Source organism: Porites lutea, chromosome 11 (genome assembly GCF_958299795.1).
Source record: "Porites lutea chromosome 11, jaPorLute2.1, whole genome shotgun sequence".
NCBI lineage: Eukaryota > Metazoa > Cnidaria > Anthozoa > Scleractinia > Poritidae > Porites > Porites lutea.
This window is the reverse complement of record NC_133211.1, coordinates 5,968,658-5,993,185: the sequence shown is the minus strand read 5'-3', so window position 1 is coordinate 5,993,185 and position 24,528 is coordinate 5,968,658. Positions and strand designations below refer to the sequence as shown.

The following is a 24,528-nucleotide window of genomic DNA, read 5'->3' as shown; positions in this document are numbered from 1 at the left end:
TTGTGACAGAAAAAAGGAAGAATGCAAGGAAACAATAGGAACGATCAATTTGCCTACAATTCCCTAGAAGCTGATTTTAAGATCTGCATTGGTTTTTAACCGTTTGATATTTTACCATTAGAATTAGTAAAAAAGTCATAAAGCTCACCGATGGTCCAAACCGTTTTTGTCGCTGATGTTCTTGTTTGTGAGATTTTAATCATCCAATCATCGGGAATAAGCTTTAATGAAGCTGGATTGTGTGGATATAAGTTGCTGGTAATGGAGCTGTAAATATAAAAAATCTGCGCTGGTTTGTATCGTAAAAAAACTCATTCTGAAGTTGAAACAGAGGAGCAATTTGAATTTTAACAATCTGATCGATTTTAATCCAAATGGCTCACCTCCTTGGAAGTCAAGCCTGTCTGGAAAGCTTGAAGCAGGACATCACCGATGTTCAAACAACTGTGTTGGATTTGTTGTCCAGAGTTGGCCCTGTGCGAAGCCCCTCATGGAAATACCCTGACAAAATAGCATGTGAATTGGACATTGAAGAACTGCTGGAAAGATACTCTCATTCAAATGACGAGGATCATTGTAAGCTATCACATATTATCCTGTTTGAACTGTTGATTGACAGGTAACTGGCATGTCTTGGTTCTTTTGACTAGCTAATCTGAAGATACCAGGCCACCTAGTCTTTTAATAGCCTGCGAATACGGTCGTCTTTCCTCACTCCTTGCCACTAGCGATGTTTTGCAGGAAAGTTGACTGTGCCTCAATGACTGAAATTCCATACTGATGCTGTAAATCACTGTTTACATAATTGATTTGGTAGTCATGGGGTTCCAATTTAAATTTGCTCGGTCTTATTTGTCTCTTGGTTGATTATGGTAAAGTTTTGTGTCCTTCTGCGAACAAGCTCTGGCAAAACTCAAATGCTTCTTCTAAAAAGAATATTTTGCATGAACATTGACTGTTTTGTAGTAGATTCATTATGCTTACATTTGACTTTTGTGGCCTTTTGTCTTTTGTCTGTGATTTGTAAACGATTGACTGCTACATCGACAGTTAGAGCTCCTGACCAGATTTTGGACAGATTTTATGTCATAAGTATGGAATTTCTGTCACTGAAATGTCTCTAGCAGCTAGGAGGAAGGATAGATGGCTATATTCACAGGCTAGTCTTTTAACCACCCATCAAATAAGGGGAGTCATTTAATCCTCAATTAAACTTAGACCGATTTCAGTATAATTCTTAAACTCATACATACTCAAAAATGTACCATTCTACCCTGACCTTGAGGTGGTGCCTTTTGTTTTATTCTCATTGAAGCCAAGTATGAATTTTAAGATATCAGAATTGGTCTGTTACAAAAGAATCACTCATTTTGCTTGTCAAATCTAACACCATCTATTGCTGTGCCAAATTGGCCACCAAATATATAGCCCTAAGTCTTTTACAGAACTTTATCTTATGGTAAGATGAAGCCTGCATCTCAAAGGTTTGACCTCTTATTAACATTGTAATAATTATCTTAATTAGAGAGTGCAGACTATAAGGTTTAAGGTAAACGTTACAATAGTAGTCTCTTCCAGGGACTAACTGATAGACCTGTGGGATTATTCTAGAAATGTGAAGTCATACTAGCGAAAATTTGCAAGTTTTACCAACAAAACTGTACCAATACAGTCAACCTTAGACAGACATAATTATGACTTGCGCTGACTACCCACCTGTTTTGCACAGAGATATCCACAAAATAGAGAAAACAAACAACTCTTTTTGGAAGATGTCTATTAAGAGAGAATTCAAGACTTTAACACCAATAACTGAATTAACATAAATAGAGTTTGCTTTGTTTAAATAGTCAATCAAGGAAGTTGACAGCAGAATCTTGTTTTCCCAAATCAGGCTTGTGCTTCTACTACAAGGTATGGCTCACTTTATTGAACAGCTACTGACCTCATGTGATGGCAGGCCTGCTAGCGGGAAAATTCTTGGCTCATCAATGTCTGTAGGACTGGTTGCAAAGAAGTTCTGGAATAAACTAGTTCATGTTCAACAGACAACACAGCAGCTACAGTTTGAGAGCAAAACTAAGAATAAGACAATGTCAAAAATGGAGGATACTATCACTGACCTTAGAGAGGAAGTCAAGCTATTTAAACAGGCTCTGGACAAAAAATCAGGCAAATCATCTGTTGTCAAAGGTAAAATCCAAAGCCAGAGTGCCAACAGAACTTCTGTCAAATTCATCCTCTCTCCATCTGAGGAGTTATCACTAGAAAGTTCAACTCCAACACAGGATCTTTCACTGGCAGTGGAAGATGTTGCTTGTGCAAAGACTTGTCAGGAATCATCGACACAGACATATGATACCGCATTTATACCTTGTGAAGCTTGTGCAAGAACCCAACAGAACTTGATTGAAGTTGGTAGTATGGTTATTAAAGTATGCGAATCTCAAGGGCTTCCCTCGTCATTGGCTAAACAAAAGAAACTCTTGCGACAATCACTTATGGCTGCAGCTGATGTCTCCAGGTGGGCATCAGAACAAAACCAGGATTTGAAAAGAATAAATGATCATTTAGACAATCTGTATGCACAAATTAACCCTTTGGAGGATAAGCTTAGTAGATCAAAACAGGCTTGTGTTAATCTGGAGAAGCAAATCAAAGATTTACAGAATCAACTTTCAGAGGAGCAGACTGCAACTCAAAGAAAAGAAGAAGAATTCCATCAACAGCTTAAAACAGTTGTTGCTGAAAAAGATCTTCTTTTGTCAGATGCTGAGAAAATAAACAATGATCTTACAAAAGGAAAAGATGCCCTTCAGGAGATGGTGTTAAAATTAGAAGAGAAGAGAAAGAAATATAAAGAATCTATCAAAGATCTTGGTAGGTTGGTTTAGACAAGAATCATTTGGGATCCTGTTGTATTCCATCCAAAATAAGACAGAAATCCCTAGCCTCTTAATTGATTTTTTAAACTTGTTTTCAATGAATTTGCGGGCATACAAGCGAAGTGAGCCACTCATGCTAGTGGTCAATAAAATGATAGGCCCACAGATTTTTTTTACATACATGTGCTCGACAATCTCAGTGTTTTTTATCACTTTTAAGCCTACCGTGTAGCACGAAAATTTTGCGGGAGTTTCATTTTGCGGATTTGCGATTTTTTGTGGTTTCAGGAACAAATTTTTGCGGTTCGAGATGACTGAAATTTCTGGTTGGAACTAATTTTTGCTATTCTCTGTTCAAGTAGGGGAATATTTAAGTGGAAGAAACCTTAATATGGTATTTTCAACTTTTATTTTACGGTATGTTGAGTCAAAGTTCACTTTACTTACATTTTTAATGGAGAATAATACGGTAATCACTGTAATATCTTGCAGCACAAAGGGACTGAACAACAGCAAAACAAAACAAAAGCCTATCCCTGCCATACACAACAAGTCCATTAAAAGCAGAGTTTTTAATTTGACTGAAGGGAGTTAATTTTTGTGGCGTTTTATTTTGCGTTTTTTTTTTTCTGCGGCAACTAATTTTTGCGGATCGAGGTCAATCCGCAAAATTTGCAAAAATTAAAACCCGCAAAATTTTCATGCTAGATGGCAGCTATTTTTAGCTGAATGAAAAAATTGGCCTTTGCAATCTGACATACATGTAGGTCATTCATTTATGCTGTCAGCCCTTCCTACAGTACCATGTACAATAATATTGTTCTGCCAAAGAGGTTTTGCTTACTTTGTTGCACCACAGAATTTCATCTGGGGGCTCCAAACCTACAGCTACATTTCTATGACCCTATTGTTCACTGTTGAAGGTAATTTGGAATGAATAAAATTGAAATAATTATTTGTCTTTCTCTGGTCCAGGGGAAGAAAATTCCAGGCTGTTAACAGAGTTAGACAAGGAATCAAAGGAAGTTGCAAGGCTAACAGTTGTGGAATCTGAGGTGCAAAGATTGAAAGTAGAGTTAGATGAAGTTCAGGCCAAATTGAAGAGTACTGCCATCGAGCTTGGTAAAACACAGGCCAGGAATAAAACCATGGAGAGGCATGAACATGTAAGAATCATTTTATTACAGTTAAGCTGATACACCTTAGAAGGTGTTTGTAGAACCTGGTGGCAAAAATCTTGCCATTTTCAAGTTTGTACCGAAGCAATCGTTGATTTCAAGCGGCAATGTGTTATTTTATAATAAAAACTTTATTGCAAAACCAGCAGGAGCCTTATTGATAATGCTGTTTTGATTGAAAAGGTCCCAGTTGTTCAAGTAGAGGATAACGCTATCCAGTAAATGAATCTCTATCCAGTGGATAACTCCATAGGTTTCCCTAATACTTATCCACTAAACAGAGTGATTTATCAGGCCCCAGTTGTTTGAAAGTTGGATAACGTTATCCAGTAAATAAATCTCTATCCAGTGGATAACGCAATAGGTTTTCCTAACACTTATCCACTAGACAGTGATTTATCAGGCCCCAGTTGTTCGAGAATTGGATTATGCTATCCACTGGATAAATCTCTATCCAGTTGATGATGCAATATTGGTTTCCTTAATACTTATCTGCTGGATATTGATTTATCCATTGGATAGCGTTATTAACTGGGACAAGGCCCTGGTTGTTCAAAAGATGGATAGTACTGTCCATCGGATAAATCGCTATCCATCGGATAAGTATTAGGAAAACCTATTGTGCTATCCAGTGGATAGCATTGTCCACCTTTTGAACAACTGGCACCTGGTGGATAGAGCTGTCCAACATTTAAACAGCCGGATTCATGTTGATCACTTTGGATATCCAATGTTCTGTTGTAGGCATTGCAAAGCAAACATGATTCACTTCTAAAAAGAGTTGATGAACTTGACACTGAATGTGAGCAGTTAAGAGAAAGGCTGATGGACGCTGAAGGCGAGAAGGATGAGCTACAGGGAGTGGTGGAAGATCTGCAGACAGAGAAGGAGAAGCTTTCTGAAGAGCTTGATTCCAAACAGGTGTGTTACTCTTTCTTTATATGGCACAACTAATCAGAAGCACTATATAGCTACCCAGTTCTGGATAGTGACACGTCATCGGCATGTAATTTCTGCGCTCGTTTCTCAGACGTCAGTTCTCACGGAAACCGTTTAAGTTAACCGGTCATTTCACCCCGGTTACTTAGCCCTCTATTTCCGAGTCATTTAGCGCGTTTCAAAATGAAATATTCCGCATTTTTTAAGCCAGAAAGCAAAACAAACGTTCTTCATATGCAATTTTCATCGTTCCTTAAGCCATAAACCAAAACAAGCACACTTAAAATATAATATTCCTAGTTCTAAAATAGGGGGCGAAATGACCGGTAACCATAGCGAAATGTCGAGTATTTCTTCAGGCTACCTTGCTCACCCAGTTTCCTTTCTTTTCTTTGAATACACACCACTGAGACGCTTTTTTTAAAGGGTACTAAGGGAATCTTTGAAATGACATTTCAGCGGCTGTGTTACAGCTGAATGAGAAATGATCTACATGCCTTAAGGTAGTTTTCCACTGTTGCCTAATTTTTACTTGCGTAAGGACATAACTCTTACGCGCCTAAATAAAATAGACACAATGTATGGAAAGTCGCGCTTGTACGCAAAATTTGAACCGTGCTCAACTTTTACGTTTATGCGCGGCCTATCATACATCGCCTCTACATTTAGGCGCGTAAACTTTACGTGCGTACGCAAGTAAGAATTACGCGACAGTGATAATCCACCCATGTAGGACAATTTGTGCGCGGTATTTGACAAGACAAGACAAGACAAGACATTTATTATCGTAACATTACTAGTACAATTGTTTGGCACGCAGTTAGCAAGAAAACGCTAGTCGAGGCGTACAATAAGTAAAAAGCAAAGAAAAAGAAAAGAAGAAATATGTGTAATGAATTCAAAAGCAAGAAAGACAAATCAGACAAATTAGTTTCGCAGTCTTTTTTTAAATGAACTTCGTTGAACATTGGCATTTACTTCGACAAAAAAGAAACCATTGTATACAATACTTCAGCTTACAAATTTGTGACATATGTACACTACGTTCATATTTACAGATCAGAGCTGGTCATTTTATGGCGATACCTTTTTTAACCGACGGTGGGGCAATAGCAATTCTTTGTAATAATAACGCTGATCCAATGAATTAATTTGCTGACCCTGAGTATTAGTTAGATCACGTTCCCAAGCAGATTGGATACAAAGATCCACTCTAATTTCTGCCAACAGTAAGTGTTTGTTTCGAATAAAGAGTTCACTGAATGTCTCTACCACCTTTCCCTCTTCTGACAGAGTCTTCTGGACGAGTTAAGAAACGAGAAAGAAAAGCTATTGCAGGAGGTTGAAGAATTTGAACTTAAGACAAGCGAACTAGAACAGCAGCTGAAGGAAAGCGAAGAAAAACTTCAGCTGGTGGTTGAGTTTCCCTCGATTGACGCCAAACAATCGACTCAATCTCAGTCTGATAAAGGAGTTATGTTCAATGGTGAAGGCCCTTCTGAGGCGGAAGTGGCGCAAGATATGGAACGGCAGGTTATGGCGAACAACATCAGAATTATGACTCTGGGGGAGCAAAATGAAAAGTTGAGAAAGTCCATCGCTTTCCTGATGAATGCGCGAGAAAATATATCGAAGAAAAAGGTGGGTGCATATTGGGGTATAACCGGTCAAGTCGCCCGAAACCAGAGTCATGTCGCCCGAAATGGACCTGAGAACTCTGGTATGAGGGGTTGTGCGATTATTTTATGTCCGTAGGTTTGCTTTGTCTTAGAGTAACCATTTGATGAACATGAGAATATTGTCACCACAGTCATCGCCGTCGTTATCACCATCATTATTAACCCTTTAAGCCCTAAGAGTGATCAGGATCAAATTTCTCCTTGCAATATCAATGCTTTGTAAAACAGAGTGGTCATGATAATTAAGGACATTATCACGCTAGATGAATCTAATTGATACTTCAACAAATCCTCCCCACTACTTCTATTGAAAACGTATAGGGATAACAAATGAGAATTTGAATTTTGATGTAAGGGTTTAAAGGGTTAACATCATCGTTATCGTCATCCGCGTCATCATAGTCATTAGGGAGCTTTAGCAACGACGCAGGTGGCTGCAACAAGAACGTCATAAAAGCCGAAATAGGTTTCATTGGGGAAAAAAAAAACTTTGCGCGTGCATTGTACATTTCTTTGCCGTCACTGCTCTACTACGACGTGAAAATGCCTAATTTCACGTTTTACTGTAGGACGTAAACAAGCGACTACGAATTTTTCTTTCTCTTTCTAAACTTGAGTACGGTCCCCAAGAAACCAGCTCGAGGACATTCGCCTACATTTGACATTTTCAGCAAACTGGAAAACAATGAAAAAAACGCGAATTCATTTCAGTAGTGACGTTTTCGCTGCCGTCATCAGATCGTCATTGTCATCATAATCACCATCTTTATCGTCATTATCATCATCATTATGTGTATTATCATCGTTATCGTCATCCGCGTCATCATCGTCGTAACAATGTAGTTAGTAAAGATTTCATTCATCGGAAAGCCGTAATGGATTACTACAGTTGGTTAGTGCACGGCTATCTGTGCGACAGGTCTCTAGTTCGATCTCCAGGGGTGACCTCCAATCCTTGTCTCGACTTCTCTCCTTTCCATGTAGCTGAAAGTAGCTTTGAATATCCGCAAAACGAAGTACTGATGGAGCGTGAGGGTGAAGGGGTTCTCTCCTCCGCAGAGGCTTCCGCTGGGTACCCTCCCTACGGTACAAAGAGGCCTCTTCGGAGGAAAGAGGGGAAGGGGGGAAATGAGCGCATGATCGACCTTAGGTTAATTAGCAATACGATAAATATTTCGAGTTACCGACGTTAAATGAAGAATTCGAGTGGGAGGTCCAGAACTCTCAGTCCCAGAAAGACTCTCGGAGTCCCAGAAGTTTCATTTTTTCTTGTAGTTGACCAACATATAAAAAGACTTAAGCCACCAGGATGGCGTGACAAGTGCTTATTTAAGGCGCACACACTTGACTTGAAAATGAGGAGTATTAGATTCTGGGAAAGTGCTCCCCTACTCATCCCTTAATTTGTCCTAAGTGAGCAATTAGTGTTAATATTGGGTTAGGGGAGGGGTGAGTGTGTGGTTTTCCAAATTTGAAACTGATCCGCTGACCCCGTAGAGAGGAAGAGTTTTATTTTTAAAGTTGACGCTTTTGTACAAAGGAAATTATAGGGTTGAGAGGATTAATGTTTTCAATTTCTTAGGTGCAAGACCCTGTTCCCTTATGGAGGTCCACACACGGTGAAGACGATCTAACTGCTGGACAACAGGACTCAATACAAAGGTTGAGTACTTTGAAATCTTCTTTTGTAATTGATCCTAATACGTAATCATCTCAATATTTCCATTGCCTCTGTTGCCGCTCGAGGACGTCTGTGCTTGGCATTTCTCATCCTTTGATGGTTTTCACAATTTCTTTGCTCTTCTATGTCTTTCATGAAAGAGATACCTTCACATGAAGGCTAGCGTGGTTTCTTTGATTTTAGTATGCCACAATCGTCAACGGCCCCTAAGTACATATGTACAGTCTTGTAACAATAACATTTCAGTCGAAAATATATCTTTTCTCAGAACGTTCTACGACGATGACGCATACATGCAACAGAAACGCCCCTCATCTGCGGTAAGAGAAGGACAGAGCACGTACCCAGACTATCACTCGTCAAGCCGGCTACAACCACGCCCACCTGAAAAACCTAGAGCCCAGTCCGCAAAGACACGAGTGAAAAGCTCGACCTCTAAACTCGCAGATAAACGACAGAGTGCTACACTGAGCGCAAAGCTTGCGGCCAGCGGTAAACACGTAGTAAACATCATGGGAAGTCTTGCTGAAGGAGGCCTCCAGAAACACGAATGGCAACATTCACCCGTCCCTACCTGGGACGTTGCAGCGAAAGAGGGGAGGGGTGGGCGAGCGAGCCCTGCGTCGACGCGTTACACCCCAGTGAACGTTTTTGTTTGTTCAAGTTGCGATAAGATGTACAACACACAGAAAGATCTGGACATCCATAAATCGTTCTGTTACGGCAGAGTCAATGAAAATTACACGTAATCAGAAAAGGGAGCACTGCAATGCTCTTTACCCTACAATCAGCGACAAAATTGTTGAGACTGTCCTCAAATGGGGTAACTTCAGAGAACTAAACAATCCACACCCCTCCCCCTCCCCTCCATTCAATTGCAGGGGGGATATGGGAGGGAACGCTTTACTTTCTCTTTTTTAAGTCAGCAAAACTAATTTTAACGCCGATTGTAGCTTAGCAAAAGTGAATAATTTCAGTCTGAAAATGACGTTGGCCTTCTAGGAAATACCACTCAGTCAATGTTAATACACCCACTTGACTGAGTTTGTTTATAAACTGGGTTATTATTGCTATATGTCAGCTCTTTCATTCCTATAGATTTTCCTATAGTTCATTACACAAAATGAGATTCCAACTTTTGAGTCGAATAAAAAGGGGCTCATGTTTGCAAGACAAAAACCTATATGTTTTGATTGATTTACAGTCCAAGTACCAAAAGTCAGAACTTGCCGGCCAGACCGATAGTTGTAGTTTGAGGAAGGGTATTTTCGAGAGTTTTGCGAAAAGCGCATCACTATTTATGAACAAACTGATTTGGATTGGCAGTTCACATCAATAACGGAATTTCTGTTTCGAAGGAACTGGTCTGGCCTGCCAGCACTGAATAATGGGAAGCGCCCTTAGCCTGTACCATCATGAACGTGAGTGTTTAGATTGTAGGTCACACATAAACGTGCGTGCCTACCCCTCCCCTAATCCAACATTTACGCTAACTTCTCACTTTGTGCGAAGTGTGAGGTTAGGGGAGGAGTAGGTGGGTAGTTTCCTAGTCAGAATATTACATTCTTCCATTTATGTCCTTTTATAATTTTGTTCACGTATGAACGGAAGCCATTTATAATGGACCCTAACAAGAATCCTAGTTCCCAAGCTCTCGGATAAAGTAAAACGTCACAGATAATTTTTTCCTCAACTGTGAGGAAAACCCGAGATTCTCGGAGCTGACCAAAAGGATCGCAGTTCTGGGAACGAGAATGGGAAACCTCCATCGAACCCTTAGGGTTAACTAAAATAAATGGGTTCCACTATTTTAGTAACTATGAATGGTAAATACTAAGATCTAATACTCCAGCTTGTTGAGGCCCTTATATAATTGATTAAGCACACACTCCTTTTATTGAAAACTTGTTTAATTACCACCATACTTCATTACCTACATGTGCGTTCACCACTATCGTCTCTTCTCAAAGGGACTCAGTCTCCTCTCTAATACTTCATAACATAGAACTTCTCGTTATTACGATCACATAAGGGTTTTATTCCCGGCAATTAAAATGTCTATTTTACTGGCAATATTACAGATAAAGTTTTCTTTAGAGCACAAAAAGGACACTAAAAGGGAAAACAAGAAAATTAAGCCGTAAAACGCAATTTTGTATTTACTTTAGCTGACACTATAATTTCGTTGATATCTCTGATAACGTAATATTTACATTAAATTAATCACCGAAACTTCTGAAAAAAATCATAGATACACACATACATATATACACTGAAGAAATCTATATACAGTCATTTTTCACCCACTAGAAAAATTATTTGATCCCACATTTTTTTTGTTTTCGTTCCTGCACAGAAAGTTTGATTATACTTTAAAAGAGCAACACCTGAAAAAAAGTTCCAGTATTTCGTAAAACGCATCACATGTTATGGCGCTTTTTCTTTGGCAAGCACGCCTGCAAGATTCTTAGAGAAATTCAGCGGAAAAGATAAACATATCCCTACTTTGCCTTCTCCAGTAAAAAAATATACAAGGGGTCATTTCAAGTTTTAGCATAAATTATATCTCTGGCGTAGCCCATTTCTGGGTTGTCCAAAGCCTCTGTTTCAAAGCGAGGCTAAATGCGAAACAATTGATATGAACAAGATTTTTTATTCTCATCCAAAAAAAACAACTCATTTTCACAAGAAAGAATGGCCTATTGCAGGAGCGAACGTTTCGTTCCGGTTCCCTTTCAACATTTTTGTATAATTTTCTTCACATGCATAACATCGGCACAAGAATGTTTCATTCCAAACATCCCTGACTTCAAATTATCTTATTTAATGAGTTTCCTTGAAAAGTTAATTTCCACTACTTACGAATTTGCAGAATTTAAGGCTTTTTAAATGCCTAATAAATAAGAGTATTTCCTATCTTCCCAACACCAGATTTTGAAGACTTAAAAAATGTCGCTCACATACAAAAATCTGGATTGGCTTGTTGAAATTTCCTGTAGTTACAAGAGTTCCTCGTTCTAAAGGAAAGCTCTTGCAGTTTTGTCGTTAATCTGGCTGACTGAGGAAATGTTGTATAAACTGTCCTGTTGGCCATGGCTCTGGTGTTTTGTCGTGCGCAGACTCCGTCGAGCAAGCGTTTTCTCGCAAATCCTTCCAATCCATGAGCGTTTGATGATAGCTTTCCATGCGGTCAAAATTGCCTTAATTCAAGAGAGAAACAGAAAAAAGGATTGGTGTTTGCAGAGCTGCTACAAGCAAAATGTACATGTGAAGTCGCATTGATGAATCATAGCGTACGAAAATACTCAAATAAACCATTTGGATAAATTCAATAGGAAGCGCGTGAATTTGCGTATGCGATGTAAAGCGCACGGAGACATGAAATCGAGGTTACAAAGGACAGACAACGTTGAAAGCAGCATCAATACTGGGGACCTAAGCAATCACCACAAAGAGCAGAAAAAAAGCGTCATCTGTGTCATGCAGGGAAGAATATCATTCCCTTGTCCATAGGTGCCACTATCCAGCAGTAAAACAGAGAGCGCAGGGTGTGATGGGAAGGACGCAAAACACTGAGCGTAGCGCGCTCTTCCCATGCGCGCCAAATGGGAGCAAACAAGAACGCCTGGGTCTGAGACATATGCAAAAAATGTCCAGTTTCGAGTTCGCAATGACCACCGAATAAAAGCACCGAAGATGAATTTTAACAGGGTTAACCCACGTCACTATAAACTCCAGCTAGAAGAAGAGCTGTTTACGACTATGGCTATTTTTTTTTTGCTGCTGCTGCTGCTATTTGTGAATATTTTCGTTTAAGTCGAGGGTAACCCTTATTCACCATTTTCGCATTGTCCATAATGCACCTTGTTAACAACCTAAACATTTTGCATACTTCACTACAAGGTGCATTATGGGTAATGTTAAAATGATGAATTTTACTACGAAACGGGGCTATTCCCGTACCGTATTTTATTTTACCATTTACCTTGAGAATCGTAGAGATTTATAAGCCCTCTGTAGTCGTACTCGAGTCCACTGTAGCCGTCGCCAAAAAGTGTCTTTCCTATTTTAAGAGTAAATCAAAGATTAATTATGTGATCAGTTTTTCAAAGATATCTATCTCCAGGGAAATCAGTGAAAACAGAGAAAACTACATAAGGGCAAATTATACAAGCTTCAATGTTAAGTTTTAAAACACAGGACTTCTCTGGGCTCTACTTAAAGGTCAAAAGCGCATTGTAAAGTATAAGAGGTTGTATGAAAAAAACCTAAAGGACTTCTAAAAAGCCTACATATGAAAGACGACTCAGTTTGAACACAAAAAACACACAAAAAATACATCTCAGAAACTCTTGTTGATAGGATTTTTAAAAAATAAACCAAAGAAGTAATTACACGAGAAAAAGTAGGTATAGGCTTTCATGTAGCTATTAGGGTTAGACACACATCAACTGGTTAGAATGGAAAAGCGAGAGGGGGGCGAGAGTTATAAGGAAATTTACTATAGTCTGTTCACAGACGTTTCTTTTTTCTCTTTAGAGATCGTCGAGCTCGCGTACAAAAACTAACACCGCAGAGGATTTATTGACCACTAGCTTGAGGGGAGGTGGGTGGACAATCAGCTCGTCCATACGCGCTTCGTGAATTCGTCGAAAAATGGATAAATTTCTACATAAAAGAGCTAATCTACTTCTTATGTTAGTCTGTTCATAAACATTTTTTTTTTCTCCTTAGAGTTATTCGAGGGCACGTACAAAAATAAAAATCGCGGGGGATTTATTGACCACCGGCGTGAGGGGAGGTGGGTGGTTAAATCAGCTCGTCCACTGGAGCTCGGTAAATTCCACAGAAAAAAAGAGGAAAACGACTGGAGAACAGACTTTATTTACTGCGTTCGTTTTTTAAGACTTACCTATTGCAATGGACCTGAGGTACAGCTGTTCAGCCTTATCATATAGTTCCATGTCGTAATTGTACAATGACGCCAAATGACCCAATGACAATGCTACTTCATAATCCTATAACAAGGTTAAAAAAATAACAACAAAAACATTGACTTCACCACAGCAGATTGGATATTGTGGGAAATAACTGGCAAATACCTTCAATTCAGCAGCAAAGCGTATCACACGTAGCATGACAAATTGTACCGCTCCCCGTCCCCCTGAACAAATATGCCATGTACCTCGTTTCCTATAGGCCCGGGAGACACTCATTTATTTAGCCTAAACGGGATCGTCCCGTCAAATAAAGAAACTTTATTGGGCCATTGCTCTTCAACATGGTATACCTTAACCTTAGAAGAATCAAAAATTTAACAAGGATTTGACCAGAAGTGGCAAATTTCACCGAAATATTTTGGTTGAATCGATCAACCTTCGTTGGTCTGGACGATAATGAATGGGAACATAGCGGTCACATCAGCTACCAGTTGGACATACCTCGCTACCAAGTATCCTTTCTTTGATTTCAATCGCTTTCTTGTGCATGGCCTCTGCTTCCTATATAACGACAACAAAACAAACAGTCGTTTATACACGGACAAGGATTAGGCTGGCCTTAAATACCACAGACAGCCACACTGTATGCATGTAGCCCATTTGTGTAACAAAAAATGACAACAAGTCACTAATGGACTTTTGAAAATAATGTTTTTGTACATTATGGGGCCCAAGTGTTTGCTAAACTGGATGTTATTGTTTAAATACCAGGCGGCAAATGTATTAAATATATGACACACCTCGTATCTTCGCATGGATTGATAGAGCCGACCTAAATTTCCATAGTGTTTTGCTGTCTGCACGTTATTTTCACCAAACGATTTCCTACAAATAGAAAAAAGCTACTTTTACAACTACAATCATAAACAAAAGTGAAGTTGACGTAAATGTGCCGTCTCTTTGTCTCAACCCCCTCCCTCCCTCGATGGGGCGCCCCTTAGAACTGTTGGAACTGAGTTATTTCCCTATTCCCCTCCTTGGAACCTGACTCGTTCCTAGTCGTCTCTCAGTCTCCTAGTAATATTAGTAAGTTAACGCAAGAGGACGGCAGAAAGAAGAGGACGACGGGCAAACGATTGGGTGGGGAAAACGTGACAGGGCAAAACTTGCGTTTTTTGTTGAAGTCTTCAGTTAACATTAATGTTTTCTGGTGTTTTACAAAAAGATCTGTTTAAAGAGGGGTGAAGTTTGGCCGAAATTTTTTCAAACAAAATTATTTTCACGCTTGTCACACAAGGTTTGCCGTCTATTAACGAGAGAAGCGCGGTCCTTCCCATCACCCTTCGCGCTCCTATCGTTCAAGGTTCTCGAGTTTCGTTCTCCGCGTCCGATCCAAATAGAGACGACTGGGGGACGAGCCAGCCTTGGAACCATTTTAGAACTGAAAAGGACAGATCAAATTGACCATAGAAAACGACACCCGTAGGGTGGGGTTTCACCGCAGAAAGCAAGCTGAGCGAGCATAAGTAACTATCTTACCTAGCAAGATCAAGAGAGGCCAAATGAAGCTCCTGTGCCTCTTTAAGAATTTCCTCTTCTTTTTGTCTGATCGGGGTATCTATTGCTATTTCTTCTAGAATCAGAGCTGAAAAAAAAAAATTATAACGACTTCATCATCTCTAAGTGTCTGCTAACCTAGCCTACGTAATTGGGCGAATGTTGGACGAACTTGCACGGAAACGCTTGCTACGTAGGCTACTGCTAATCAATACCTCAACACCAATACGCGAATACTGATATTCTTTACAGGGGAGAGCGGGAAAGTCGCTCCCTCCACTCTTTGCCCCCCACCCCGCACAACAAGAAAATCATTTCATTGCATGTCATCTCACTGGATAAAAAGAAAGTAACAAAAACGGAATTTCACTCGCTGGAAAAAAAAACAACAACAAACAACCAAAGTAACATACTACAACACCCTTATTTACCTTTGACTCTTTTGGAAGATGCGAGCAGAAGATGATCCTCTGGAAAGAGCTTCGTTATTATACTGATAGCTCTCTCGGCATGATATCTGTGCAGATATAAAAGAAACAACAAATTCGTGAGTATCAATTTTCAATTGCAAGGAAAATAAGCAGCCTTAGGTAAGGCTACTTTTGGGGGTTTTAAAATTGTTAACTTTTTGGACAGAAATCTGAGTAGCGCAAACTCAGATAAATCTTCTTATTAAAATCGAACATCAAAAGTACAGTGCCTAGAGTCTCTGTTGCAGAGGAAAAATGTGTATTTATTTTGTATCTTTGGGACCAAGAGAACTGTCTGTAATAGAGAGAAGTTGTTACGTCACGTTACCATAGTGGCAAAATTTCTGGATCTCAAAATTTTGCGACCATGGTAACGTGACATCATACTTCTCCTCTCTCTAGATAAGTGTTTGCATAATAGTTTTAGGCAGTGAGAAGTGCGACTGTGGTAAGAGTACAATTTACTTTCTTGCAGAAGTCTTGGGACATACAGAGACAAGCTTGGGGAATAAATATGTAATCAAGAGAAAGGTGTATGAGAATTAGTGACATGATCACTTAAGGGAAAATTCTTTGATCGTTTATTGAATTCTCTCAACTAATTCCACAAGGAAACATATGGAGAGCAGTCTGGATAGTTTGTATTGTGGATATTGGGGGTTAAACGTATTAATATTTGCTTTCAAATGAAACAACTAAAGTGAAACATTACTGACTTAACACTTTCAAATGCCTGGATTAGTTACCAGGCCTGTGTTGGTCACATTACCTTGCTTCATCAAAGTCTCCTGTGCTGTATTCATGAACGTACAGTGCATAACCAAGATCTTCGTGAGCTGTGGCTACATGTAAGTTGTTGTAACCAAAAACGTACAACCTCGTACGAAAAGCTTCCTGAAACAACAGAAAAATATATCAGTCTGTTTAAATGAGCTTTGTTCTTGCTTGCCTTTTGAAAATCCCAACTAATGTAAAGTCAATTTCTATTTTTACTTTTGTTTTCTGCTCATGGATCGAAAGCCAATGGAGAGGTTTTGAATCACGTTTACAGCAAACGCAAACATCAGATTCAATTTGACAATTTTGTCCTCATAATAGGAAATGAAAATTTACAAATAGACCCCTCCATGAATGGCATGGTTTTTTCAACTTTTGACTGGGCTCAGTCAGGGAAAATCCTTCAACACAGCTGGAAAAAAATACCTTAAAATCAGAAGTAAAGTTGTCAACTTTGGAAGTGATTTGTTGAAAACTAATGAAAAAATAGCTCCGCAAAGACGTGAAATTTACAGACATTTGCATGGTGGCAGCAGTGGTGGTGAGGGGAGGGGGGAAGGGGTAGTGCAAGTTTGTACTCACCATCATACCCCCTTCATATGGCCTCTTTGCAGAAAGTGAAAGGGTCTGTTCTGTGCAAAATTATTTTGGATCAAACTGGTGTGAAACTACTCATTTTCTGGGCAAGGAATGAACAGTAATCAACAAGTAATAGGAAAACTTGGTCATGTGGTACAAACTGATGTTTTTTGTTTGCCATAAACATGAGTCTCTATAATATCTGTAAGAGTGAGATAATAGAAGTGATGTCAAAAATGATTAAATCACAATTTTTGACTCATTACATTCTTATTGTTCATATAAATGATGTCCACAACGTTCAGAACATTCCACTGAAACTTCTTGAAGTCTGCTTTCTTTAATAGTGGTTTAAGAGAATTTGTTCAAAGGTCAAAGCATTTTCCTGTTGGTGGTCATTTTATTGATTCTTATCACCTTTTGATTTGGTTATGTCTTGATATTGATATTGTGCTTCCCTGACTTTTTGGTTTGCTGTGTTTTACCAGGTATAAAGTGAGTTACACATGATTAAATATTTGTGAACTCAATTGGACGATATGGCTATTATAAAATATTAGTGATTTTTTTCCGCACTCTACTCTTTAAAATTTATTGATAGCGTGAGTCTCCTGTGTAGCCCTTCTTTTATATTGTTAACCAATACTCTGGGGCATTGCTTGACAATGAAGAAAGGCTGCATAAGAGTCTTACAGAAGCCAGGCAAGACCAAGGTTTTAACCACCTGCATGCAGCTTAAATGCTTACTAATACTCACTCTATAGACTTTAACAGAGAGGTTAATAGCATCTACATTGAGAAGGTAATATCCATAATCAATCAAAGTGTCAGCATACTTTGGATGATTACATCCAAAGTGTTGTCTGAAAAATCAAAAAAGGAACAATATTCCTTACCAAATAACAATAACAAGGCAGCAACTAGTACAGATACAATTCAAAAACTCATTACTATAAGCTTCAAGCCAGTGTTGCTGCAACAATTCTACTTCCTTAAAAGTTTAACCCTGATATGAGAATAATATTAATTTTAAATCCTCATGGATACATTCTATATGGAAGTAGTGGAGTCTTGAGTCACATATCCTTACTTCCATGACCACTTTGTTTTATAAGGCATTAATATTAATAACATGGGCAAGCTTAAAAAAACGTGAATCAAGGTGTTTTTCTTACTTGGCTAAAAACATGGCCTGTTTTATAAGAAGTTCTGCCTTCTTGAACTTTCTTTTAACCACACATGCCTGAAAAAATAAAAACTCTTTTTTTTCACATCACTATTGAGTAAAACCTTTCCTTTGTAATCTGCAAGTACAATATTAGGGCCAAGATATTTTGTTATTTTTGTGCTCTGGTTTCTATTCGACCTTAAAAGGACACAGTCAGCTATGGGAATATGCTGACCAGGACACTACTTTAGCCAGTTTGACAAGCATTTACCTCAACCCGAAATCAAATGTATGCATTGGATACATCTAGAAATCCACTTTAAGCTTGCCTGGCGTTTCATTCGATGCTCAATTTCATGCTCAATCTTATACTGAAAACCTCTTTGTCGGGCAAACTTTTACTCATCCCATAAGGTTTTATCATATTTGGTTAAACACAGCATCCAAAGGAACATAAAAAAAAGTAGTGGGAAATGTGAAGGCGCCAGGCAGGAAAAATTGTTTACCAAAAAAAAAGAGAAATGAATCAATAACATTGCAAAGCAAATCGTTGTTATATACATCGTATAATTGGAAAATTAATGGAGAAAGGTTACATATATTTGAAAAGTCGAGTTTTCTCAACCTTAAACCTTTGGCAATGATTCAGAATTCGTGTCATTGCTCACGTCTACTGATTCTTCAAATTTGGAAATTTGGTTCTCCTTGGACACATCCATCAGTGAATTCTCAATGGTTTATTAAAAAAGAGTGCTCTGATATGTCTTAGGGTCTATAATCACGATTTTGACTTGTAATTAGTTTGACTCGACAAGGTGTGTTTACATATTCCAAAGATGCACTTCTCACTTTCTGTTTCACGTGCATCTTGTGATATGCAAATCAGCCAAGAAATGGTATCTAATGTGTGTGTGCATCAGCTGACTGAGTCCCTTTAATCTGCAATCTGGCATATGTTAAGGCTGCATGGTTATGACCTTAGTTACTGCATGTTCTGAAATAGGACGTAATATTATTATTTTTCTATAGAAAAGGAAAAAATGACACTTTACCTTGGATGCATTCCTAAGAATATCAACTACAGCCTGCAACATAAAGAATAGGTTTTGTTTTTGCAATTCAAGACAACATAGTAAATAAATACCATGCAACATGTTGATAAACACCCAGGGCATTAACCGAGCAGGAACATTTACCCAAAAGGCAATACCTATATCTTAAATTCAATTAAAGCACTAATAAAAATAGACCTTAGGTTATTGCTTTATTTTCTGACACCAACCAACATAAAATTTCTCCTTTGGCAAATATTACAGTGTAATATCACCTCAGTTCTATAGAAAATCAGTAAAGTTGAGAGAATATATATATATATATATGATCACATTCCCACAAGAGAATTACATTGTTGACTTTACTACAGTATTAAAATTAATAATAACTTAACAAAACTGCATTCTTAGTTAAGTTTTGGTTTAATGCTTAAACAGAACTTGTAAAGACTGAAAAATGATAAGTACTACGTTCTTGTAAAATCATGCTTTATCCAACATAAGAACTGAGAGTGTTGGCCTTTATTAAAAACACTTCTGCAATAGGACCATAATTTAAAACAATCATTTGCACAGCATTTAGAACAGTGTGTAGAATTATGACTAAAAAAATTTCAGTTAAGTAAACTTGTAAAATGATTTTGGCATTAACACAAAATTATTATTATCAGAACTTTGAACAGGTGTAAAAATTATTTGTTCTCAACTTACCTTCATGGGTAATCCAGGGCCAATTCTCTGTAAAGCCTTCATGCTGCATATGTAAGCCTACAAAAATGGTTATAATTACGTCAATGAGCAGTGGCACGTTCAGATCTCCAAATAAGTCTGGGATGCACTCATCCAGACCCTAAGACATATATATGAAGAGGGAAGCCAGCCAGGAAATAAACAACACTGTAGGCACTCGACACTGTAGGCTTCCTTGTAGCCTTAAAATAAAGTGAGGGAGAAGCGTGGGGGAGGACAATGCTCCCTTTTGGTGAGGACATCAGTAAGCTCTGAAAAACATGGCTGACCCGATGGCAAAATAACTATCTGTTCTGATATAAAGTAAACAAAAGATTTATTTTCGGACGTAAAGTAATCCAGCACTTTTGAAATGTTTTCTTGATAGATTTGTTTGCAAATGCTGAAACAACTTGAACCAATAGCTCTATATTATAAAAAAAAGTTCACTAACGTATTGCTGACAGATAACCGACAAGTGACCAACAGTTGACCGACAATATTTATTAACCGACTGTCAACAAACTGTCCACCAACACTTTTCAGTTTAAATTGGGAAAACTGTCAACTGACTGTTGGTTGTTTGTCAGCCGACAGTTGGCTGTTTGTCGGCCGACAGATTTTTTGGGAAGCTGTTCTTCAATTTTTCCCCACTGATAGCTATAGCTCGATCTAATGTGATACCATATTACTTGCAGTCACAACTTCCATGAGTGACCGACCACTCAAGTTCAAGATGAGTATCATCTTGGATTAATGAGCTGGGGTACCGCATACCAAACTAAGTTAAATAAAATCAAAGTAAGTCAAAATAACTGTATTCGCTGCATCTTCTTTGCAAATAAAAGAGAAAGTCCCACTCCGTACTTTACACTATTAGAAATCTTAAAGTTAGAGAATATCTTTAAATTAAAAATTGGCGCTCTTGTTTTAAAAAAGAATAATATAAACTCTTTCTACTTGACAGACAGGCATCTTGAACAACTCTAATCTGTTACTTAGTTCTATTTATTTAATTATTTAATTTAAATAGTTTTTTTTATTAGTACCGTATGACCTCCACCCAATTGTAACTGCTCTGTGGTAGTAGCCAACTCGAAAGCTTGGCTCCTTTGGCTGCTACACACTCTTCCTTTTTTATGTTTAATTCAATGTATAGTTAGCTCTGTTTTTTCTACTTCTTCATTTTTTTTCCTTATTGTTGTATTGTGTGAATAAATGAACTCGAACTTGAACTTGAACAAGATCTGTTGGTCCCTTTAATATGAGAGCTGGTTGTTTAGGTTACAACTACAACTATTTGACTAAGAAAAGTGCTTTGAGAACATTCAGAGAGGCAGCTGTTTCTGAGAGATGGACACTTTACAGAGGTGCATACACCAAAGTTTGATTTGACTTTTCTGAAACTCATTCTCAGGATTTAATTTTTAACCCATTCACCCCCTTAACACCCGTAACTGCCTATATTGACCCAAGTCCCTTGTGCCACTTGTAGCATCATCAGTTTCAAATTAGGCTTTTTACACATGTCTGAACTTGGAAGCTGATATTTAGAATCAGGAGCAAAAGATTATGATATGATCAATTTATGAACAGTATTTTGGGCAGCTGTGGTTCTTTTTGGTCAGACAGTAACCAGTAAGTTGCTTGAGTACCTTCAATAGGCATTTTTTGGAAACATTTCTAGGAGTAAATGAATTTAAAAAACCACCTGCATCAACCATCAATGATAGCAATAATAATAAGTTATTATCATCATCATCATGATTATTATAAACATTATTGAATTCGATTTACCTCTTCATAATCACTTAAGGCAAACAAGAGACCACACTTTTCACCATAGAGGACAGCCATGTTAATTTCTGCATCTCTGCTTCCTAACTTGCTTGTAATCTCCATAGCTTCTCTGAATGTGTCCTTAGCTGCATCAAATTCGCAATTTGCAGTTCTGAGGTGAAGCAACCTGATACAAAACATAGGACAAACAGAATGAAAGAAATCTACAATGATATTGAGGAATATAATCTAACAGGGGTGTTGTAAAGATGAAGGCGGAGAACAAAATATCTACAAATTTCTTTGGTTCCATTCTGCTTTTATGCTCCTATGAAAGCAACCAAGGGTCATGTTCACAGTAGCTGGGGTAATACCCAGCGGTGGCCCTTAATGACAGCCCTGTCTAATGTTGCTCTTATGAGTGTTTTATTCTGAGGTTCAAATTTACCCTTGGCTTACATTTTGATTTTCCTGAGTAACCAAGGGTAAAGTGTTAACTACCCATCAAGGGCCTCTGCTCGCTGGGTAAGGGTTAACATCCAACATATATACAGTCTACTCTCCCTAAACAGACACCTCTGTAAAATGAACACCTCTGTAAAACAGACACCCACTCCTTTTATTTAACTCTCTATAAGACAGATAACTCTCTTTTTTATTTTATGTTGGACACTTAGTGCCGGTCCCTTAGAGAGAGTTAAGTGTATACAGTTACCATACATATTGAAAAAGGTGTAATTTTTTGTACCTTGTTAGAAGTTTAGCTGCTATTTTACAGTCCTCTGGCTCTCTTGTGTTACAAAGTTTGTAAGAGGTATCTAGTATCTTTTTGGCATCTTGATACCATCCAGCCTCTAGCAGAAAACCCCCTGAAGTATAAATCATAAAAGATAAACATTGGTTTATTGCAGTTTAAAATCAGGGGACAGATTGCAGTAGGGAAATGTAGCAAGAATTGTTGCCTAGTTCATGTTTGTTAAAATAAAAGATAAAAAAAGTGAAAATCAGTTTGTGCACCATTCACTTTTAAATCAATGGCCATGTTGAAGAAGTTTTTCTTAGCAGTTTAGATGCAACTGAGTGACTGTTACAGTAAATAAAAATAATAATGTTTAGAGGAGAGGAAGTTGTCAGACAGAGGTTGAAACAAGAGTGATATATGGACTTTTCGATAGGCAGAAACAAGGATTAAGGAGAGGTGGTCACTAAAAGAGGTTTGTTGATAACTATGCTTACCGATAAACTATTTGTCCCTGTTAACTTTAGAGTTCATTAGCTGAATAATTTAGAAACTTACCCAAGGACATTCCAGATTTTAAGATCTTCTGAATGGCATGTTTCTCTAGCTTTTCTTTTCCTTCAGAACACGTCCTGAGAAACTCAGAAGCAAGGATTGATGAGAGATCAAATCCTTCCTCTTGCAGTCCTTGGAAAACAGCATAAAGCTTGACTCTTAAAAACACAGGAAAGGAAAATTTTTAAAACCCACGTATCAATCAACCTGTTAAATATTAGCACTGAATTTTTTTGTAATATCTGATGGGTTAATTGCAATCTAAAAGGCCTTTAAAAAGTCAGAGTGCAAAGAAAGTCACCTTAGATTTATTAATTGATTGATTCATTGTGATAATATCTGTAAGAATTCCACTTTGTCAAATAAGCTTGAAAAACAGCTTTCGTTTTCTTGGTGTTTATTGTAAATTATGAATCCTCACATTTTTCGAATTATCTGATATCCACTCACTTTGTTATTGGGCTATAAATCACAGTTAAAAAAATTGGTCCATAATTAAGAGTTAAGACCTCAAACTTGGCCACTAAAAGGCAGGTAAAAATAAACAATTGTACTCCCCATCTACTTAGGTACAAAATAATATATAACAGAAAAACAATTGTTCCCTTGAAGATTCAAGTCCTCATTAAAAATTTGTCTTTGACTAGTTTTAAAGTTAAAACTAAGTGTGATAATTAAAATCAGTTTCAAAAATCAGAGAATTTACTAAAACCACTGCTATAGGGTAATATGCTACACCTAGATTTCGACTGTATCTCCCCTCAAACATTAACCAGAAGGGAGGTAGATTTTAAGTATAATTAGTGTTAATAATTAGTCGATACTAGAGTACCACCTTGTACTTTAGAATTTTAAGCTTTTATCGTTTTAGACTTGTATGTAGTAAGTAGCTATATGATTTTAGCTGGTGTATATCCTATTTATTTTCTATTCATTAGTTATCTTATTTAATTATGTAGACACGACCCCACAAGCGAAGCGTCGCTTTAATACTTATCGTGTATAAATAAAGATTATTGATTGATTGATTGATATTTACATTAGATTGTTTCTCTTTTAGCTGTCTGATTTCATAATATTGGATTTATTAGTTCATGCTAAATTCAGTAAGTCACAGTTAATATAAAATGTTAAACACAATAAGACAGCGATAATCAATATTCCTGGAAGCAATTGGCGTTATAAATGGACATATGGAGAAACATTTTCTTGAAATGTGAAACGTTTCTTGTTTTTTGGCTAGATCTTATATCTGACGTGACACAAACGGAATGAAATTTTATTTATGTTGTCACCGACAAAGTTTACCCCCAAATCTAGCATTACCAACCTTGTGTCTCCGGCTCTTAAAGCTTTTAAGACAACATCTAGTTCACTTAGTTCAGCTACCAACACTTCTGTCTTTCCTGTGTCGTACAGCTGGATAAAAACAAGCCGAAGGTGTTTTTGTGCTTCGAAGAAAGAGATTGCGTTTTCACATACCCAAATCTTAAAAACGCTACCGAATAGAAAAGATATTACTACCCACCGTTCTATAGATATCACATTGAACAGCATTAGGAAGCGATCGGAACTCTGATTTGTAAACATGACAGTTTTTAACGGCGCTAAGAGCTGCTAAATCATATAAACTTTCTACCCGCGAGCCAGCCGCCATGTTTACATCCGTCTCGTGAAGCTCCAGTGGTTCCCATGATCCCTTGCTGCTCTACCGGAAATGAAATTACAGTCATCGGGCTCGTTTTGGCGCCAAAATCAAAACATTTCGTCCAGGACTCAGAGTCGGCCGCCATATTATCCACAAAATTTCGCGTAAACCTC

At 37.9% G+C, this 24,528-nt stretch overlaps 2 protein-coding genes across 3 annotated transcripts; one reads left to right on the top strand and one right to left on the bottom strand.

Annotated features, from left to right (window-relative positions):
• The first annotated feature begins 297 nt into the window (after positions 1 to 297).
• Positions 298 to 9,522, top strand: LOC140952378 (uncharacterized). 2 transcript variants are annotated; one of them, XM_073401798.1, is made up of 7 exons: positions 298 to 619; positions 1,895 to 2,880; positions 3,861 to 4,051; positions 4,808 to 4,984; positions 6,296 to 6,643; positions 8,264 to 8,343; positions 8,631 to 9,522. In XM_073401798.1, exons 1-7 carry the CDS (start codon positions 375 to 377, stop codon positions 9,109 to 9,111), a joined length of 2,508 nt encoding a protein of 835 aa, XP_073257899.1. In that variant the 5' UTR covers positions 298 to 374; the 3' UTR covers positions 9,112 to 9,522. The 2 variants fall into 2 exon arrangements, with proteins under 2 accessions (XP_073257899.1, XP_073257900.1); XM_073401799.1 differs by having other exon boundaries at positions 451 to 576; positions 8,631 to 9,521.
• Positions 9,523 to 10,503: 981 nt separating this feature from the next.
• On the bottom strand, positions 10,504 to 24,379 carry LOC140952209 (amyloid protein-binding protein 2-like). Its single transcript, XM_073401631.1, has 17 exons — positions 24,236 to 24,379; positions 24,038 to 24,126; positions 22,711 to 22,865; positions 22,162 to 22,282; positions 21,432 to 21,600; positions 19,617 to 19,673; positions 18,906 to 18,938; positions 17,861 to 17,928; positions 17,443 to 17,548; positions 16,099 to 16,223; positions 15,291 to 15,376; positions 14,842 to 14,947; positions 14,103 to 14,187; positions 13,804 to 13,863; positions 13,275 to 13,380; positions 12,348 to 12,425; positions 10,504 to 11,562 (listed from the first exon to the last, which is right to left on the bottom strand). Exons 1-17 carry the CDS (start codon positions 24,362 to 24,364, stop codon positions 11,408 to 11,410), a joined length of 1,728 nt encoding a protein of 575 aa, XP_073257732.1. The 5' UTR covers positions 24,365 to 24,379; the 3' UTR covers positions 10,504 to 11,407.
• Between the last annotated feature and the right edge of the window lie 149 nt (positions 24,380 to 24,528).

Bases quoted from the DNA above. Each gene is read 5' to 3' on its own strand.
- LOC140952378 (XM_073401798.1), top strand. From the start codon at position 375: ATGGCTCACCTCCTTGGAAGTCAAGCCTGTCTGGAAAGCTTGAAGCAG. The intron at 2,881-3,860 runs GTAGGTTGGTTT...TCTCTGGTCCAG, and splicing joins AGAATCTATCAAAGATCTTG to GGGAAGAAAATTCCAGGCTG. The intron at 4,985-6,295 runs GTGTGTTACTCT...CTCTTCTGACAG, and splicing joins AAGAGCTTGATTCCAAACAG to AGTCTTCTGGACGAGTTAAG.
- LOC140952209 (XM_073401631.1), bottom strand. From the start codon at position 24,364: ATGGCGGCTGGCTCGCGGGTAGAAAGTTTATATGATTTAGCAGCTCTT. The intron at 16,224-17,442 runs GTGAGTATTAGT...CTGTTGTTTCAG, and splicing joins TCTCTGTTAAAGTCTATAGA to GAAGCTTTTCGTACGAGGTT. The intron at 13,864-14,102 runs GTGTGTCATATA...GTCGTTATATAG, and splicing joins AATCCATGCGAAGATACGAG to GAAGCAGAGGCCATGCACAA.